Genomic DNA, 19,425 nt, shown 5'->3' with positions numbered 1-19,425 from the left:
CTCGGGTATGATCAATTTTATTGGTTCTCAACCGGAAGATCCGAGCATATGTACCTTGAATCGGACCTTTTTATTAGCTCGAAACAAGTTTTAACATCGCTTCTATGTCTGTGGCTGACTTAACGGGGGCTCTTCATCATCTGCGAGAATCTAGACTCGGCAAGGTTCTTGTTGTTCTTTATGTCCTGATCAAGCCTATCCTGACGTCAGCGGGGCGAACTGAATGCAATTGCAACATGGGCAAAGGAAATTCTCATAGCAATTCACAATTCATATCTCTATCTAAAACAACACTTGACTGTATTTTGTTATCATAATGCAAGCGCAGTCTAATCAGGATATTCAAAACGCGAATGGTAGCGCAAGTGGTTCCGCGCCGAATAGGAAGCCCCCAAAACTCCGACCTCCCAAGCTGCGAAAGGGTTCAACTTCAGATCCAGGAACAAACGGCTTTAACGAGCAAAGATTGAATGGTGTCCCAGACTCTACCAAGTCAAATTCCCCTTCCGCAAACTTGGGTAGCAATTCCACAGAACCGAGACAGAATGACCGACGAACACCTTCACCTCAGGCTGCACCGCAGGTTGAAAAACAGAACCAGCGTACTCGACACCACCGGAGAGCCCGTCGGATTTCGGCAGAGTCACAAGATCCATATCAAGATCAAGGCATCGAGCGCGAACAACGGGCGGTACAGGAAAGGCGCGTGAGCCACATGCTTAACCCTCCGGAAACCCAGGGCCAGATAGAGCGGGCCAATGAACTTGTTCCAAAAGCAGCAACTGGACCTGTCGAGCAAGTGACAGAGACCACGGAAGTAAAACCTCAGTCGGCAAAGAACGATCAATTAAAGTTGAGGTTGGACTTGAATCTGGATGTGGAAGTTGAATTGAAAGCAAAGATCAGAGGGGACCTAACGCTGCAACTACTGTGTGTGACAATTTTCTTCTGTCGACTGGCTTTAGTTCCTGGATTGCTAACTTGTGCGGCAGACAATAATAAACCTTTTGTCTCCATTAAATTCGTTGTTCTTCGGGGACACCCTGGTTTGCCAGGTTTATATGAATGACTAGATCGTTAATTTGTGCTCCAATTGCACTAGAACGGAAAGGTGAATCAAAGAACTGGCAGGGGTATTGGTGTGAGAGTATATGGCCGTGGTTGGCTTGCGGTATCATTGCCATTCTCAGGCACATAGGAAAGGGAGAGCTGTCAGTAAATCTGGACCTATGAGCCGTTCGCTGCCGTCTGCATCGTCATGATTTTATATCATTTCAATGTCGAAAATGTTCGAAAATGTCGAATTATCTCAAGTTTGGCTTATATAAATGATCACTCTGCTAGTTTATTCCTGTTTAAGCCCTCAAACATTTCATTGACAGCCAATGGATGACTCCGAAATTACTCCTAACCGCTCTTGGCATTAGTCTTTTATCGTTAAAAAGCGAAAGCCTATATAACCTGCATTAATACTCATTCTAGTATATATGGCCATAGGGGATGTAGCTGTCAGGTTTTCTTCAATTATCCTCAAAAAGCGACAGTTTGCTAGTTAGTCGCCGACCCCAAATGCTCGGCATTGGGGGCGCTTGCATCGTATTATCGACCAGAAAAACGACTTCGGTCCACATCCACATTAATACTGTAAAGAAAGAAATCCTAGCCTTTTCTAGAGGCTAGGATCTTTCAGTCTATTACCGTCACGTATATGAACTTATACAGGATGGTTCGAAATCATTTTCACCACCTTACTCTCATAGACTGTCCCCAACCCTATTTCAAAACATGCTAATCTGTTGATAAAATTCTTCTGAGTATCGAAATGCATTGTCCATTAATACCACGTGCTCGCCAATCCCGTAAATCACTCGAAGGCTAATACGATTTCAAGCAATCTTCGTCAATTTGGAAGGCGTAGAAACTCCCAACTTTTCGTGGACCCGCAACGAAGCGTCAAACCCCCGATGTTGGAAAGAATATGTGATTACTTCTTCAAAGGCCCTTGGCTACACGCCACTGAGGTGGTCTTTTATTTTGTGATACAGTAAAATATGGAAGCCGATTTCGAATTTAGCAGTAGGATAGCAGACCGGTTTTAGTCGAGAAGATCAAACCGAAAACCAGGCGTTGGTCCTTGCACAACAAACTCCACCGCCTTTTGAAATAGCCCTTTCCAATTTGCTTGGGTCGACGTCCGTTGCCAGATGTCAAAGTCCTCTCTTCTTTGCATATTTCCTCTCCACATTTCCCTGTAGCTATCGTCCATTTGGAGCCTATCTTCATGTTCGTAATAATCTTCACTATCAAAATCAGGGTCATAGGGATACTCCAATGCTTCCTCCGCTTTTTGGTCATAATAATTTCTAGAGTGCAAATCTCTAGCAGTTTCATCTTGACACCTAACGAGTGCGTCAGAGAGCACTATTCGAGTGCGTGGCTCATTGGCTTCGTTCAGATATCTCATAATTTCATCCTCAATCCGATGTCGGAAAAATGGAAGCAAAAATTGGCAGTTTACTTGGTAGCCGCGTGCTATTGAACATATGAGATCAAATATGTCTCGGCAGTTATTTGGCTGCAAGCGTGCTTCCCAGATGTTTGATACAGGATCCCCCAGGTCGTAGCGCGATGCCAGAAGGTCGAGCGCGATAAGCGAACAAAAGTCGTCCTCGTAATTTGGGATATTCTCCAAGGGAAACCGAAGTGCCCTTCGAGCCATGTGATATGCAATATCGGCCTCCATCTCAATGGAAGTCTTGATAGTGGAGAGAATGCGAGACAGCCTGCACCTTCGTGTCCCAGAGCAAATAGTGATGATGTCAACCAAGGCAATGAATTACGTGCATTCGTTAGTGTGAAAGGGGATCAATTAGTCAGGGGGATTGTCCAACGAATCAAATCCATTTGTGTGGTATGGCGCGCAATCGTGCCAATATTTTATTTTAACTCAGGGAGCGGCTTTTCGATTACCATCTGACTCATGCACTTCGTCCCAATTGCGTGCTCGATCAGTTGCGGGTGGTAGCGAAGGGTTGCGGCCTGTCTCGTACAGTAGACTCCATATACCAATCAGTCAAATGCCTTTCCCAAGGACAGATCTTAGCTTCCTGAAACGATAGCTCGTTTTAGTAATGATCTCCAGCACCACGAAGAGGTGTCTGTCCTATCGCTGGAGGTAGCGGTAAGCCACTAGGTGATCGTGCCAGGTAGCAGTGACAGAGCTGTGCAGGTTATCACGCTGGAAGACAGGACCACTAGATGATTGTGCCAGTTAGCAGCGACAGAGCCGTACAGGTTGTCACGCTGGAAGGCAGGATCACCCTGTTATATCCATGTTCCTGTAGGAGGGCTTTGGTTTTTATATCCTTCGGACTGCGAAGATCGACAAAGATCATCTATCAGTGAGGTTGGCAGAGCACCGCATTCTTTAACCAGCCGAATCTTCCTGCGGAGGTTTTTTTTTGCTCTTCCTAATGGAAAGTAGCGGGATGAACTTCGCTCGGGCAGGGTGTTGAGGTTTCCGGGTTAGATTCATTTGTCGTGGACAAAAACAATACCTGGAGCCATGAAAAGGTAGGTAAATGACTCTCGAGACTTAAGTCAATTGCGTTTTTATGAGCCAGCAAGTCCTCGAGTTTGTTTGTATAAGTCTGCTTGTCGAATGTTGGTCAATCAGTAAGGCTAACAAAAGCCTGGGTAAAATGAGGGCGGTGCCACATCGCTGGCATTTTCTGCCCTCAAAGTGCAAGTAAACCAAAGGAACTGTTCTTTCGCCGCGTACCCTTATATAGTCTGCACAACTTCCTTTCCTTTCCTCGCTAAACTAGGCGTCTCCTGAATTCATCCGACACCAGTGACCACAGCCGCTTTTTATCTTCCAATTGCCCTGCCCGTGTCCCCATGCGAACGTTCATCCACAAGGTTACAGCACTATAAAATAGAGACTTTTGAGCTTTCGTTTCATAGTAGGTCCTCCTGCGTCTCTCGCCGCCATTTCAGCTCCATTGTTGTTGATTTTGATTCCCCGCTTATCGTTACTCAGCTCTCCTGCAGATAACCACGCAGATTTTGATTGCACAAAGTTATATGATATCCTTTCCCTAGAACGCTAGACTAAATACCACTCAAAGTGAGAATGAAGTAGTTGTGTACTGTATTATAGCGGACATGCAAGTCACTAGAGAACAAGTAAAGACATGAAGTAGATTGCTACTAGATAGCCCATAAAATTAATTACGGTAAGTTCATAAATATTGATAGAGCCGGAATAAGCCAGATCTGCGCAGACCTAGGAGGAGTTTTCCGTTTTCGTACGTATAATTCCGGTGGTTTGTCTGCTTGAGAAAGGCGATGTTCGATATCAGAATTAGGCGAATCAGAGAATAGCTTGCTGAGCTTGGAGTATCCTTGTGTGAAGATGTTGAATTCCGGGTGTTGTGTTGTGAGATGCTTACCAACATCAGATAGCCTGGCCCACCCACTGTTATCGAGAGAGTTCTCTGTCGTGTTCTGCTGCCGAATAGCAGGGTGACTATCTTCTTTGGCCTGTTGGACTGAATTATGGCTTTGGGGAACTTCAGCCCTATCTGAATGCGGCGCAAGCCCTGAAGGGTAAACAAGGTCTTCGGTATATATGAATTTGTCGCACGCAGCGACGAAAGCTTTAGGCGTCTTGCGCTCCCCAAATCCAAATACCATTAGTCCAGACTCGCGCAATCGAGTGGCTAATGGGGTGAAGTCACTGTCGCTAGAGACGAGGCAGAAGCCATCGACGCAGTTCGAGTGTAAGAGGTCCATCGCGTTTATGATCATAGCTGAGTCGGTTGTATTTTTGCCATGAGTGTACGCATTCTGCTGAATAGGCTGGATAGGCTGATTGAGAAGCTCATTGCTCCAGCCGTCCAACCTATGATCGGTCCAGTCCCCAAAGGCCCGCTTTACATGAGCTGTGCCATATTTCGCGATCTCTGCAAAATTGCGCGTTTTCAGCGTCAACAAGAACCACAAGTTTAGGAGTGGTATCGCAAGCCATGGCTGCATGCGTGTATAGAAGAGAGAGATTCTCGTGGTCGTTGTCATGGTCAATATCTGGCGTCATTCTGGTGTCACACTTCAAGCCCTGGTATAGTCACATGCTTGAAACTTTAAAAACGTACTGTAGGTGATCAGTGGCCTTTCATAGGTTCTAATGAACGCGGACTTAACGTGATTGGGGGGGGGGATGAATAATCCAACACGAGCCTCTTCGCACCAGCGACCAATTACGCGGCATATATGACTGCTTCTTGACATATCTATGATGATATATATTCATGAGATATGATGCGATATGATGATGTTTCGCTAAGTTTAAATGCGCTAATCTGAGGATATATCAATATGTTTTTAAGGTACGGTCCTAATCACTTATATATGAGGAATACTACGAAACAAGTTACTGTGATATACGCCAATTCCTCGAAGATATAAGCACAAATGCAAAGTAGGCGGAAAGACCTTCTGATACCACCGAGTTCGCTTGAGATGTGGGCCGTAAGGGAGACAAAGAGCGAGAGATTGAAGGTAAAATCGATTTCGAGTATCAATGTATACCATTCACTGGGATTTAACCACCTCAAACAGCTATCTTCAAGCCCGCATGGCGACAATGACCTTTGGCACACTCTTTTTCCAGACCGGTGACCGGACACATTGATACACTATTCAAGGAAGACATCGAAACCTTGATCCGTGTCATAAGCCTGTCGTGGGTCATTCTTTCCAAGTAATGGTGCTTGTCCCAAAAGCGTGTTAGCGGTATTCTAAATGAATGTTATCACGTGACAATAAATTAACATAAATACACCCTCCTTCGCCGGACAAAATCCGCCCATTCAACAACCAACCAAAAGGTTATCCCTGTTCGCTTTTCGGCCACAAATTCCCTTCGTATCCTTAGTCATCATTCTTGCCCTACAAATACATATATCTTTCAGTCTGGATTTGTTTAGATATTGTAATGAGCGGCATAGAATGGCGTCGAACGCTTGAAAGCAGATTTCCATCATTAAGAGATTATTTGAATGATCTCAAACGTCGATCCACAGTCCTCGCTCCTGACCAAGACATTGCTTCCGAAGCAGTTATCGCGGAGCGCATAAAGCAGTGGTTGCTTAAGCGAATGGGAGTTGTATCCACGACCATGGTTACGAATGACCGCCCGGCGTACATTTTCGATCGAACTCGTTACAAATACGACACGGCCGTCGATATCCACCGCAAGGAGGTTATCCCTGCATGTGATTTTAACGGAGTCGCAATCCACGACCGTGAACAGACGTTTCGCAACTTTGATGACAGAGATATGATCGCTCGAGTCATTGCACCTGATTCGGATCCGTTTGTGAAAGCGCAGTTTGTTCTGGATAATCCTGACGCGGACCGAATGATCGGAGAGATGTTGATGAGTGAAAAAAGAGAATTCGTTTGGTGCTACCTTCATGGATTGATGCATATATCGGGTATCGAGCAGAAAGCATTTGCGCGGTGTTACTGTGGTCCTGACAATGCCTTTGGAAGATATGATAGCTGGCCTGCGGTATCGACACAAAGTGGATCTGAAGATGTATATACCAATTAGCCATGTTTATTGACGTGGGGCACAGGAGGTGCTTTTTAGCTGCGACAAGTAATTAGCACATCCAGCTATGATGATGATCCGGTAATTTACGATCCATGCCTAAAACCAGAGAGGATGAACGACTCGCGCTTACGCCGAACATGCATCCGTCTGAACTTCCTTTCAAAGATTTTCTCAGCACTAGTCCGTCCGTCTACGCCCGCTCAGTTTGCGCTAACCTCGGATGACCCGCCTGACTCATTGTGGACACCTACCCAGGACCAACTTCCATCAAGCAGCTTGACGTATGCGCCGTCGGAGCGTGATCATGATATTGGGAGAGTTGCGCGCATCGGCCCTGAAACGAAGAACTGGAAATGAGAGACAGAAAGGTGAAAAGAAACATCAAAATGTGTGGATTGCTGTTAAGAGTTGCATTTTAATTAAGATTGACCAATGAGAGGAAAGGTCAAATGACTAATAAACGCAATCGAAAAAAAAGCAACTAAGAAATCTGTTAAATTCGCTAACATTTGTTATTTTTTGACAGCGCGAGTATATCACACATATGAAGCTTTCCTTGGCCTTTGAGAGCGTCTCTCTGGAGTGGGAGTGCTAGCACGAGGTAAGGCCTTGACTCCGTCTGCCGTGTCCGGCCACGTGATTTGTGTGCTTTCGTCGTCCTCATCATCTGGGGCATTTGTTCTAGTTGGCTCAGGATATTGCTGGTCGCTGAGAGAGGGTTCATTTTGAGGAGGTAAGCACAGAAGGCAAACGTGCGAACCAGAGCAGACAAAGCCCTAGAGCCGTAAAGGCAAGACATAAAAGCGTGGACTAGGGAAGGCTAAGCACGGTGGGGACTCCACAACTCAGCAAATCACGAGGTAAAGCGTGGAAGTAAGTAGCAGTATGTTAAGCCAAGAAGAGTGCTATACAATAAGGACGAGCTAGTCATGCATGGGAAACGTATAGAGAAACGCAGAATGAAGCCCTTAGCGGCCCAAATCGACCAATTAGCGGCGAGAACGGGCAAGGATTTAGCAGTGACGAACGCAACAAAACTTTGCGGCTAACTGGGGTTTCTCCACAAATGGTGCTATGAAAGACGCCGTCGGTGCAGTCGTTTCCTTATGGGTCATCCTGATTGTGGGTTACCGACTATGTTCTTCGAGACTATAGTCTTCCGGTACACAATCGGCGGTGAGGTGCTGGCGTAGCTGAAGTACAGGTATTGAGCAAACCATGCTCTCATGTTACGCAAGATGTGTACTCTCCTTGCTCTCCTTATGTTCGATTTCAAAACTAATCGTGTCTAGCCTTGGGAAAGCCCTGCCGATAAATAGAATATCGAGGAGAGGGTTCTTGAGGGTTCCCCAAGAATCAGTCTTGTTACAATCTGGCTTCGGCGTTTCGTCTCTATACACCATCCTATTCTCTTTACCTAACTAGTTAACAGGCCCCTGTCCTGATAAACAGCCCGTGACACAAACGAACTGATTGTTAAGGAATCAAGTAGTACTATGTCCTTCAAAATCTGGCTTGTGCCTAGTTCCTCTCACAAATTATTTTCCAAAACCCTAGTGCCAGTATAGAAGGAAAATTGGTGGTTGACTCAAAACGGTACTTTGAGGTTTCCGAGGACATAGTATTAGGTATTGAGATTACGCGTACTTTTGCCACATTTCACCACCTTGTATATGTAACCTCGGAGTCACAGGTATTCTAGAGGGTATTTCAACGCCCTCGACCGCTGGCAGTTTAGAGAACCGGAATCAACACTCTTTTCGTCTCCTCTATTGCATCTCCCCTTTTTGATTCCGTTGCTCTAATCGGCTAGTATATCCTTAGTATTTCATAGCTAGTACAGGCCATTCCTGTTACAAGATCACAATACCCTAGTTCATGTCGATTTACTCGTATTCTGCGGAACGGTGTTTAAGAAAACCGTACTTTTTCACTCTAACCTCTTGGTCACAGCAAGCTAATACGTTACGGCATTATATACAAGAATAGGGCTAATCTACCAAGGGGAACCAATCCAAAAAGATGAGTTGAATTCAGTTGCAGAAAAGATAAAAAGAGCGGATAAAGCGAAGACATGTTAGGGTGTCCTTGCTTGCTAGGGAATGGGGGGGTTGTAAGTCCTGATTCTCGGAGTGTCGAGAATCCCCTAGTCCAAACGAAGAAATCACGACACATAAAACTAAACTATTTCGGGTGTATCTTACTACCCCACTTTTCTCGACATAGGCGTTCGACCAAATCATAGTCGTTTCTCGGGAGCTCTAACTAGGCCAGGGGTTCGCAGAGTTGTTTTGTTGCGTCCAGGACCTTGCCTATAAGTTGCCCGTTAGTTAACGGATCTTGTCTTAATTGTTAGGTTAAGAAACGAACCCGTATCAGCCCCACAGGCGCCGAGAACACAGCCAGCGGCGTCGCCTCGTATCTGATCGAATTTCCCACAAACGCAGCTTAAATCTGATTCAGCGCACAACGTAACCTTTTTTGTGGAATTTCTTAAACAATCCCGGGCGCAGGGCGGGACGTCATCGATAGACTGGGCCTGCACCGCGGCAACAATAGCGATAATGACGGCCAAGTTCTTCATTTTGAGGGGGATTTGTTCAGTGCAGGGTGAAAGAGTTTCGAGCGAGTGCGAAGTAGTGACGGACACCAAGATAGGGGGGTTCGCATTATCCAAAGGGGGGTCACCATATCAATCCCCTATATATATATCGCTTTCTGCATCTAGAGATCGCCGCCTTCGTCCCGCAGATCGCGTTTTAGGTTTAATAGCGCAAGAGATACTACAGGTGATATCACACCATTTCCCGATAGGCCCAAGGGCATAGATATGTGTCATCGAACAGTGATCAACAGCGGATTATACAGTAGTTTTCGGAATCAGTTATAACGTATTTCACATGCGAGCTGGACACCCAAGCGAGCTGGACACCCCAAAGCACCATAGTAAATGCGATATATTCTACACTGATATTTCAACAACCACGGTTTTATTTTATTTTATTATTTGATTTGCCAATAGCGGTTGACAAGGCTTTTTATTAGCATATATCAATTTTGAAGAGATCTAAAACCTACAATGCTGCGGTATCGAAAATTACGTTGCCAGGAGCTAGATATATATATATCTCAATCATTAAGGGATAGAAATTCATTAAACTCTTCTTAGAGACTAGATACCACCTAAAAAGTATTCGTTTATAAGGATAAGTCCCTGTAACCTATGGTTGTTGTGATACTATGTTGTAATTTATCGCATTTACTATGGTGTTTTGGGGTGTCCAGCTCGCTTGGGTGTCCAGCTCGCATGTGAAATAACGTATTTCACATGCGAGCTGCGCACACAAGCGAGCTGCGCACCCCAAAACACCATACTAAATGGGATAAATTACAACTTGATATCTCAACAACGGTGGTCTATAGGGACTTTGCCTTGTAGCACAATGCTTTTAGGGTGATATCTAGGCTCTTTAGGGAGTTTAAAGAATTTTGATAACTCAGTGAATAAGATATATATATTTCTGACTCATAGCAACGTAATTTTCGAATACCATGATAATGCAGCGTATCGATTTCCTTGAATTTGATATATAGGGTTGAAAAGTCTTATCAATAGCTATCGAAAAGCAATAAAATAAAATAAAAACGTGGTTGTTGAGATATCAAGTTGTAATTTATCCCATTTAGTATGGTGTTTTGGGGTGCGCAGCTCGCTTGTGTGCGCAGCTCGCATGTGAAATACGTTACGTTACCTCCACTCTTCTTACCCAATTCCCAGCCAGTAATCGAGAATGCGCTAGTCCTAATTTGGAAGGATGGTACTCACTCCGCTTTCTAGACCGCCTATCGAGTCGACAAGCAGGACATCTCGGTGGTTGAATGGTTTTAGATAGACGAACTTGGCGCCCACAGTCATAGCAAGGCCGATTAGATAACATTTCGGAACAAGGACACAAAAGCAACAAGAGGGGCAAATACAGGAGAGAACATACTAAGTTGAAATCGTGGTGGTAATAAACAGCAAAACGTTGCAATAAAACGAAGGGTAAAGTGCATAAGACGAAGCAATAATAGCTAGTGAACGTGCATAAGTATGCAGACAAAACCCTAGAACCCGAAAGCCAAGACCATCTAGTCCGAAGAAAGCGACAATAATGCAGGTACCAGTGGGCAGGAAGAGCGATGAGCGAAGTGCGTGGCAGAACAGTCTATACGTAGTTAAGCCACCACTTTTTGCAACGTCTCGTGCGCACGTACATCCGTGTTGATCATTCCCTTTTTCTCACTTCGTTCGTTTCAGGGCAGTACGGGTGTAAATAACAGTATAAAAAATAGGTTCTGTATCAGGCCTGTATGATTCTAAGAACGTTGACTCTGCAAATAGGCCAAATCGAACGATAGAATGTATTGGTGGTCCTTTGCCGAGCGCTGTAGGATAAGCCGCCAACCGCTGCAGCGAGGCTTAAGGTTAAGCAGGTTCGCAAATGACCTCCGATATAGCTTGCCTAAAGATCGCACCATCGGTTTCTTTTCCTAGACGCGGAATCAAGATATAGGGGTTTGTTTTGCGAGAGAATGCAGGGTTCATCCATCCACCTTGCTCTTTAAAGCTCTCATCAAACCCATCCACAGGGACCGAACCCAAACGACCCCACTTCCGAGTAATCCCGTCTGGAGACTGAAAGTCTATTGAATCGAATTCAATCTCATAATAGCGGTTCTCCCCTGCCACCATGTATATCTTTGCGCCTTCTTCTCGGGCGACATAAATCCTTTCACACAACGTCTGGTCCTGCGATATTTTCTTCAGACAGTTCTCGGCGGTACTTGGATCTGGAATTTCTCCGAGAAGCATTGAGTCCCCGTGGTCGTTGTCAAACTTAAAAATTTGACCGAGTAAAGATAGATGCGGAAGAAGATCGTGGATTTGTATGAATTCTCCTAAGAGCGGCATCATTTTGTGTAGAACTAGAGACGGGTTTGATGGAGCGTTATTAAGAAGGAAATATTTATAAGAGAAAGAAGTCAGCTTAGCAACAAGTTTATTTATGAAGGGAGCCACGTGACCCGATCAAACTTCGCCACAGCTAAGGAGCCTAGGTTTAAACTACGAATGAGTCAAGTACCCACGATCAACGTAGCGAGAGTGTAGATACAAAGGCGCAATCTATGGTATGTTGGACAATCAACTCCAATGATCCAAGAGGGGTCATGCGGTCCTCGGGCGGACGAGCGATGCGAAAAATCACGGTGTTGAGTATCAATTGTATGGTATTTCTAGTAAAATACGGGAGTGGATATCATGTGACTCTGTTACAAGCAATTTCGATATTTTGAAAGGAGCTAGATCAAAGATGGATTAGCGTGTTTTAAAGTAGGGTTCGGATAAGAATCTATGTGAATCAAGTGGTGAAACTGATTTCTATCTATGCTGTATATCGACAGCGCCCTCATGTCTTGCCACGGATCTGGATCTGTGACATATTATCTAGGATGAAACCGAGCCTGCAGAATATGGGACCGGGGGTCTCCATAGAATGAATGTTTTTTAACCCCAATAACGACAATCTGTCCGGCTTCAAGTGGACGGGTCCAGATTCTCCGTTCATTTCTACTCAGGCTAGCGATAATTTCTACATGTCAGCGTTCGCTTTTTTTCCCCGAAGAGGTGCAATAGATAGAGCGTCGACTAGCTGTTTGGTTCGACATCTGGCGAGACTATAGGAGAGCATATATTCTTTTTTCCCTGGGTTGAAACGGCCCTGGGGAATCTGTATCCGGTACGCAGGCAGGCAGTTGCTAGACACAGTCGCCCGACATAGGATTGGTGAAATAGCCATTAGCTTCCGCATGACCCTATGGCCTAGTATGGAGCCTCTACCGCATTCCACGACGGCTATTCATGCCCTTCTTACAGTAAATACGTGCCAAATATAGAATGCTTCCATGCGGTAATTCTCTTTCAATTGCGGCTCTGTCGTATTATCTCCAAGTTGTTAAAGTAAGACATAGGACAGATATAAACATGCAATGCTTCACTCTTCTCTTGCGTTGTCCAAAAACCCTGGTAGATTGAGTCTGCAAGGGTGATCACAGTCATCGAGGATCCTAGTCAATCGACCCCGAGATGATTCCAGTGCCTGCTCAAAGAAGCGCAGCCGAGACAGCTGCTTGTCGTGGCGAAGCTGAAATCCGTCCCTCTCTTTAGTCAGGTGTCTGCTAGCCTCCTTCAAGATATGATTGCTCTGCTCTAGCTTCTGGCCATCGATGTGTTTGGACACGCACGACTCCCATAGGCGTCGATAGAGTCCGACAATTCGACCTGTTGGAAAGGCGAACTTGGGATCGTCGCGTTCGAGGTCTGCTAGCACCTTCAAAATAGGTTGAAAGGGCTCTGTCGCCAAGGTATGTCTTTTTTCTGCTTCCTGTTGCGAGGGAGCGAGCTGTGACAGTCAGCAAGAGCATTGGAAGCTGAGCCGCCTTACTTACCAGTGGAGGGACATGATCAGAAGCCTCCTGCGAATTCTCTTTTTCAGAAACGATTTGCAATGCACTGGGCTGTTGTTCTCCTTCTTTTTCCTGGTCTGGCGTGCTGTTAGGGGCATCCATCTTGATCGCAGGGGAAAGTCGAGTATCTGGGCAATAGCATGTCCACTAATTCTTGGAGGCTTTTATAGACTAGAAGACATCGGTGGATAGGTACTCAGTCTCATTTTCACCATGAAAGTCAATCAGCGTAGTCAGCTTTTCAATCTCAGCACTCTGTTAGCAGTCCGTTTAATGATGGTGCTGGTGATCAGTCTCGTGGTGTTGATGGTTGGTGAATGTGCCTCATATTAGTGGCTTACTGGTGATGAAAGGTCCCGGAGATATATATTCAATCACAACGCATTTTCCACATTCGTTTAAGAGCTCAGAAATCCCAAAAGTAAATAGAGTAAAATTGGAAGACCGGAAAAGAAAATCGAAAAAAACAAGGTATCTATCTCAACCATGATCGCAAGTTCAAAACTTGACTCCCGTGAAGAAGGACGGCCAAGCTTCAACGGGTTGACGGGTTGAGTACCCGCGCCCGCGCGACCACGGACAGAACCACACACAGCTCAGACAATCAACACTCAAGCGAGGCCAGAAAATTTTCATGTTCCTTAAATGAAAATGTGAGCGCTCTTGGTAAAATCAAAGAATGAACAGCTTCCATTGCCTCAATATTAAGACCGTAGGTTCAACAGTGAGCCAACGTTTCTTAACCGACTCACTTTGACTCATTCTCAACGTGACTAGCATTTTTTACTCTCGGTGGGCATCTAAAATGACACCGGAATTTCGCTGCAAATAGCTGCGGTAGAACGAGGCATGGGTTGCAACAGGCCTCACTTAGGATAGGCATCGTGTCCAGCGTTTGCTACCTAGCAGAGCACGTACGCGACAGGAGCCAAGAAATCTATAAATACGTCCTCTCCTCCCAGCGATTCGTTCCACAATACTTCACTTGCTGTGCAAAGTCGAGCATGCCCTCGGTTTGAGGCACCTGATGAGTTCTTCCCTTCAACCCTACTGGAAGTTTCACTATACTGACATCTATGGATACATCGCGGGCCGACTAGCTAGAAAGGGCTTGCGAGAAAGTGATTCTTACCAGATCCACTATGTCACCTATGCCAGCCGATCAAAGAAGCAGATTTGGGTTAGATGGTCGATGTATCTATGCGAACATCTGTCCACCAGGTTGGTCTTGAATTGAGTTTATCGCATAGCCACAAGTGGATACTGGGACGGTTCAATTTTTACCCAAGGACTGCCTTCGTGCGAAAGGATTTGAATTTGCCAAGTAAAGTTCAACTGCCTCGTTAATTAAGATCATCATATCCGTGCCACAACGCCCCCACTGACCCAAGGAGTGGTTAGTGGGCACAGGTAGCATGATGATCCTATTCGAAACTTTTATCTGATCCGAGAACCCCCAGGAATGTCTCAGTGGGGTTGCTTCCGAGAAATCCTCCGTGGGTTGAGGCATGGCTGTATTCTTCCGTAACTTGGTGTAGCGTTTTCGATTTTCCTCACTAACTATTTTTAATGTCCTTTATTGGAACCTCTAATCAAACATACAGCCAGATACCAGAAATGGCAAACCGATGGCAAAGTAATCTGGTATATTTTGTATATCCTTTATTCTCAACTTCCTGCTATGCAGGTCACTGTCCACCCGCCTGATCCACGATAACTAATAAGAGGCGACACGGATCAGAATGCTCCAGTAGAAGGCAAAACTTTGCTCGAGAGTGGAGTGTCTCGACAATCCATTGACCATATGTGAGTATTTATTTGAACCCGGAGTGAATTTGAGTTTATAAAACTTGCCTTCTCTTACCGTTCTCGTTTGGGCCTCTGTCTTTTCAACGCTAACACAGTTCCCTCAATCATTACTATCACGATAATCCCGCTTGTGGGACGGACTTGTTTATGGTTCAAGCATTGTTATTCCTGTGGGTCTTTCATTCGATATCTCCCACGGCAGGTAGTTTCCTGGCTTTGGAAATTCCATAGATTTGGCTCACTGATCAGAAACATGCTATCAAGGTTTTGTTCCAGAGGCGAAAGAATCCAACAAAAAATCAGTGGTTTGATATCCGACCTGTGCTCTCCTGGTATACATGATATTTAGGGTAATGTCGAGAGTAATACCGCATCTATATGCTGCAACAGAAGACATCCGGCAGTGTGGATATCGGAAAGTCTAGAGTGAGAACGGACCGTGTCAAACGTTCAGATTCCATGGTTGAATACGAGGTGAGTATTAGTGAAGCAGCATGATTGGTTTATTTATAAATACCAAGAGCCTAGCGCCTCGGCAGTTATCTAATTGGGAGTCAAGATCCACACGATGCAATCAGATAAGATTGGATGGCTGATTTATCTTCTGACTTGAAGTTCTTTTTCTTCTTGGACTTTTTTACTTGGTATCCTTGGCCGAAGACTTTTCTTCTCAGCTCTAGCACTGAATTGTTTCTTTCTCAATTTCTTCAGCTAAGTGTGAGATTTGGTCTACGATGTCGCTCGTTACTGAGATCCCTGCCGGTCCCTACCGCGGAGAGAAGAACAATGAATCTGCTGCGGTGCTTGACGATGTCAACTTACTCGGAAAGGGCAGCCCTGGTGTTCGTCGCATTGAAGTGATCACGTCGCATTTCCGAATGTTCGATCGAGTCTGCCTCTTCATTGCTATTTTCCTGATTGCTTATGTTTACGGTTTGGATGGAACAGTTCGCTATCCATACCAGGTTCGTGATCTGGCACTTCACCTTGACATCGAAAAAGATGTCGAATGAATCTCAGGAAACACGCTAAGACAATTTATTGTCTGTAGGCTTATGCCACTCAGAGCTATGGTCAACACAGTTTGCTTGCTACCATCAATGTCTTGCGAGCCGCCATCGCTGCTGCCGCCCAGCCTACCGCGGCAAAAGTTGCCGATGTCTTCGGTAGAGCAGAGCTTATCGTCGTGTCGATCATCTTCTATACTGTGGGCACTGTTGTTGAAACCTGCGCTAAGAACGTGTCAGCTTTCGCCGCGGGCGCTGTGATCTATCAGGTAATGATCCCACTTATGCTCCGATGAGCCTCATCTAACTCTTTGCAGATTGGATATACCAGTATCATGCTTCTAGTCGAGGTCCTGATCGCGGACGTTACATCCTCTCGCTCTCGTCTCCTATTCTCCTACGTCCCGGCCCTGCCTTTCATCGTGAGCGATCAAACCTTCAACACAACCCTACTTCATACTGATAGCATATAGATCAACACCTGGATCAGTGGAAACTTGACAGAGGCCGTCCTTAAGGTTACTACATGGCAGTGGGGAATCGGGATGTTCGCGATAATCTACCCTATGTGTGCTCTGCCTCTGCTCACAGTCCTCTTCGTCGTTCAGCGACGCTCAAAGAAAGCCGGGGTACTCAAGTCCTACAAGAGCTCTTTTGAGCTGCTGGGAGGAAAGCAGATGGTGGTGGAGCTCTTTTGGCACTTAGACGTTGTCGGTATCATTTTGATGATTGTCATGCTGGCTTGTATCCTTGTGCCATTTACCCTTGCTGGAGGCGTGACTGCACAGTGGAAGAATGCTAAGGTGATTGCGCCACTCGTTATAGGTTTCTTGTTGATTCCTGTCTGGGTTTACTGGGAGAGAACATGCAAGCACCCTATGGTGCCTTTCAAAGTAAGTCGTTCTCCAATTACTATTTCCAACTGCCACTAACGACTTGTCAAGCTTCTTCAAGACCGTGCTGTCTGGGGTGCTCTTGGAATCCCTATTATGCTCAACACTGGTATGTCTGCTGATATCATCCGTTTGCCTCCTATCTAATATTATTCCAGCGTGGCACGTGCAAGGAGACTTCCTCTACACAGTCCTCTATGTCAGCTTCGATGAATCAATTCTCAGTGCGACTCGGATCACATCTCTTTACAGCTTTGTGTCCGTCATCACCGGTGTTATCCTTGGCTTCATCGTCATGAGAGTTCGCCAGTTGAAGCCGTTCATCGTGGCCGGAACACTCCTATTTATGGTTGCGTTCGGAATTCTGATTTACTACCGAGGAAGCGCTTCAAGCTCTAGTCACTCTGGTGTTATCGGTGCGCAAGTCCTGCTGGGTATTGGTAAGTAATCACCTAATCATTTTGGATGTTGGACATGTCTAACAGGGTTAGCCGGTGGAATGTTCCCCTACCCAGCGCAAGCCAGTATCCAGGTTGCTTCCATGCATGAACGTGAGTTTCGTTCCCTTATTATCCAACCCCTGGAATCGCCCTAACAATTCTAGACCTCGCTGTGATTACCGGTCTCTACCTCGCCGCCTATAACATCGGCAGCGCACTAGGCAACACAATCTCCGGCGCAATCTGGAACCAAGTCCTACCAGGCGAACTCATTCGCAGACTCGGCAACGGGACACAGGCCGCCTACGTCTACGCTAAGCCGCTCGTGTTCGCAGCTGAAACCCCTGTTGGCACGCCTGATCGGGATAACGTTATTCTCGCCTACCAACACACCCAGCGTCTGCTGTGCATCACTGGCATTTGTCTCACGGTGCCTTTGATTGCCTTCGCTCTGGTTATTCGTAACCCGACACTTACCAAGGAGCAGACTTTGGCGAAGGCGGAAGCTAAGAGCAGCGATTCTGAGTACTCTCCTTGAATAAGAGATTGACAACAACAGCTGAAACTGCGCGAGGGGACTTACAAACTGTATCTATGCGTGTTTTAATTTGAACACACCTAATCTGGCCCAAGTTTCAAAATTTACGATAACTACTAGAATCAACAAGATTAAAACTACTACAGTATGCAGGTTCTTGTCTAGCCCAAGCCATAGTTACCGTGATGATGCGGAGATCTTCCTATCTGGAGTCCGTTCAAAACGAAGCAAGGGTGTCACCACATGAGACCCGTGATTCACCCTGGAGATAATCCAGCGTGTTTGCGTGCAGCCTTGACGGAAAAAGAAACAGCTAATAATAAGTTGGCTTTGCCTCCTTCATCGAGGTTCGTCAATCCTTTTGCTTCTTTCGCCTTCACTTTCCGCCTTTGGTTTGAGGCCAACTTCGAATAACTATGCAGATGGTCACCAAACAAGGCAGAAGACTAAGGTTAGCGTGAGAGAATGATTGGTAACCACAACGCGGCGCGCAGACTCCACAGTCTGACAGTCTAAAACTTGAACGCTGGTCCCCGAATGGCTGCGCCGAGGGCCGATCATCACTGTAGCCAACTAGCCAACCATATCATTGGGTAGACTACTCCACCCTCGGCCCTCCTTAAGAGCGACAAAGCCTGATCAGAGAGCTTTCCACTGCGTCCGACTCCATCTGGAAAAAGCCGAGCGATCCGCATCGGTATCGTATTGGGAAGAGGTCCTATCGACGACAGAAATAGAGAACAGGCATAACGAGATGAGTCATATTAGGCTAGCCACCTGAAACATCCACATACAAAGTGATCCTCAACATAATCTTAATTTTCATAGCGCTGGGTCGCTTCTAGAAAGGTGGCAGTGAATTAAACTATTTTATCCGTCGCTTAATTATTTGCCTAACGAGTGGTAATACCAGGATGGCGCCTAACCTACCCCCTTCAAACCACGAGCTTGTCCACAATATGGCCCACAACGGAGAACTATCTGTATGGCAAACGGCGCAGGCTGCTGGCTGCAGCAAGCGTATTTACTATCCTGGGAGTTTCTTCCAATATACGAACGTTCCACAGTGTCATTGCACCGCCCAATAAGGTGGTAGAGCACGAAGCATCAGTCCAATCATGCTGGAAGCCCTTTGTGGACACCTACTCAAAAGACTCACCTTGTATCCTGATGAGAAAACGATTTTTCTGGGGGATGAGTTTGATGTCCAAGCAAAAAAGTCACAAAAGTGTCAACCCATCCTGGGAGACATTGTTCGTATTGTCGCCGTCTAATTATCATCCGGTGGAAGTTGAGCGGATCTTGCGACAATTAAACAGGCTGATTCAATGTACGAGCTCATGCGGGAATAACGAGTAAAACAAATCAGGCCTTATAAAGGTTTGCTTAGATGGTTGGCCCAAGTCAGAATATTCCCACTCAAAGGATGATACGATAAACAAGACAAGCAATCGCCTGCACGCTATTCAATAATATCACACTATTGAGATAAGGAAAGTTGGGCCATTTGGATAGAAGTGTGATATTAAACACAAGGGAAAGGTTGTTCGAGTAGCGCTACAGGATGAGTGCACTGTTCATCCGCTCGTCTTCTTTGCTTCAAGCGCTT

General features: G+C 45.8%; 6 protein-coding genes across 6 annotated transcripts; 3 read left to right on the top strand and 3 right to left on the bottom strand.

Annotated features, from left to right (window-relative positions):
- Positions 1 to 316: 316 nt before the first annotated feature.
- Positions 317 to 999, top strand: PENARI_c049G11425 (uncharacterized protein; the record flags this gene model as incomplete). Its single annotated transcript, XM_022637364.1, has 2 exons — positions 317 to 930; positions 993 to 999. 2 exons carry the CDS (start codon positions 317 to 319, stop codon positions 997 to 999), a joined length of 621 nt encoding a protein of 206 aa, XP_022482789.1.
- Positions 1,000 to 3,163: 2,164 nt separating this feature from the next.
- PENARI_c049G09032 (NYN domain-containing protein) lies at positions 3,164 to 5,079 on the bottom strand (the record flags this gene model as incomplete). Its single annotated transcript, XM_022637357.1, has 3 exons — positions 3,164 to 3,254; positions 3,293 to 3,321; positions 4,315 to 5,079. 3 exons carry the CDS (start codon positions 5,077 to 5,079, stop codon positions 3,164 to 3,166), a joined length of 885 nt encoding a protein of 294 aa, XP_022482793.1.
- A 1,102-nt stretch (positions 5,080 to 6,181) lies between these two features.
- PENARI_c049G04378 (uncharacterized protein) lies at positions 6,182 to 6,443 on the top strand (the record flags this gene model as incomplete). The annotated part of the gene is made up of 2 exons (XM_022637351.1): positions 6,182 to 6,378; positions 6,437 to 6,443. 2 exons carry the CDS (start codon positions 6,182 to 6,184, stop codon positions 6,441 to 6,443), a joined length of 204 nt encoding a protein of 67 aa, XP_022482778.1.
- A 2,444-nt stretch (positions 6,444 to 8,887) lies between these two features.
- On the bottom strand, positions 8,888 to 9,206 carry PENARI_c049G00015 (CFEM domain-containing protein; the record flags this gene model as incomplete). Its single annotated transcript, XM_022637345.1, has 2 exons — positions 8,888 to 8,934; positions 8,993 to 9,206. The coding sequence occupies 2 exons, from the start codon at positions 9,204 to 9,206 to the stop codon at positions 8,888 to 8,890; spliced, it is 261 nt and encodes an 86-aa protein (XP_022482785.1).
- A 3,451-nt stretch (positions 9,207 to 12,657) lies between these two features.
- Positions 12,658 to 13,231, bottom strand: PENARI_c049G07683 (uncharacterized protein; the record flags this gene model as incomplete). Its single annotated transcript, XM_022637355.1, has 2 exons — positions 12,658 to 13,065; positions 13,112 to 13,231. The coding sequence occupies 2 exons, from the start codon at positions 13,229 to 13,231 to the stop codon at positions 12,658 to 12,660; spliced, it is 528 nt and encodes a 175-aa protein (XP_022482797.1).
- Positions 13,232 to 15,672: 2,441 nt separating this feature from the next.
- Positions 15,673 to 17,816, top strand: PENARI_c049G09999 (uncharacterized protein; the record flags this gene model as incomplete). Its single annotated transcript, XM_022637359.1, has 8 exons — positions 15,673 to 15,903; positions 15,990 to 16,214; positions 16,263 to 16,367; positions 16,419 to 16,838; positions 16,890 to 16,947; positions 16,997 to 17,278; positions 17,330 to 17,389; positions 17,443 to 17,816. The coding sequence occupies 8 exons, from the start codon at positions 15,673 to 15,675 to the stop codon at positions 17,814 to 17,816; spliced, it is 1,755 nt and encodes a 584-aa protein (XP_022482794.1).
- Between the last annotated feature and the right edge of the window lie 1,609 nt (positions 17,817 to 19,425).

This window comes from Penicillium arizonense (genome assembly GCF_001773325.1).
Source record: "Penicillium arizonense strain CBS 141311 chromosome Unknown PENARI_contig049, whole genome shotgun sequence".
NCBI lineage: Eukaryota > Fungi > Ascomycota > Eurotiomycetes > Eurotiales > Aspergillaceae > Penicillium > Penicillium arizonense.
This window is presented reverse-complemented; position numbering and strand designations above follow the sequence as displayed.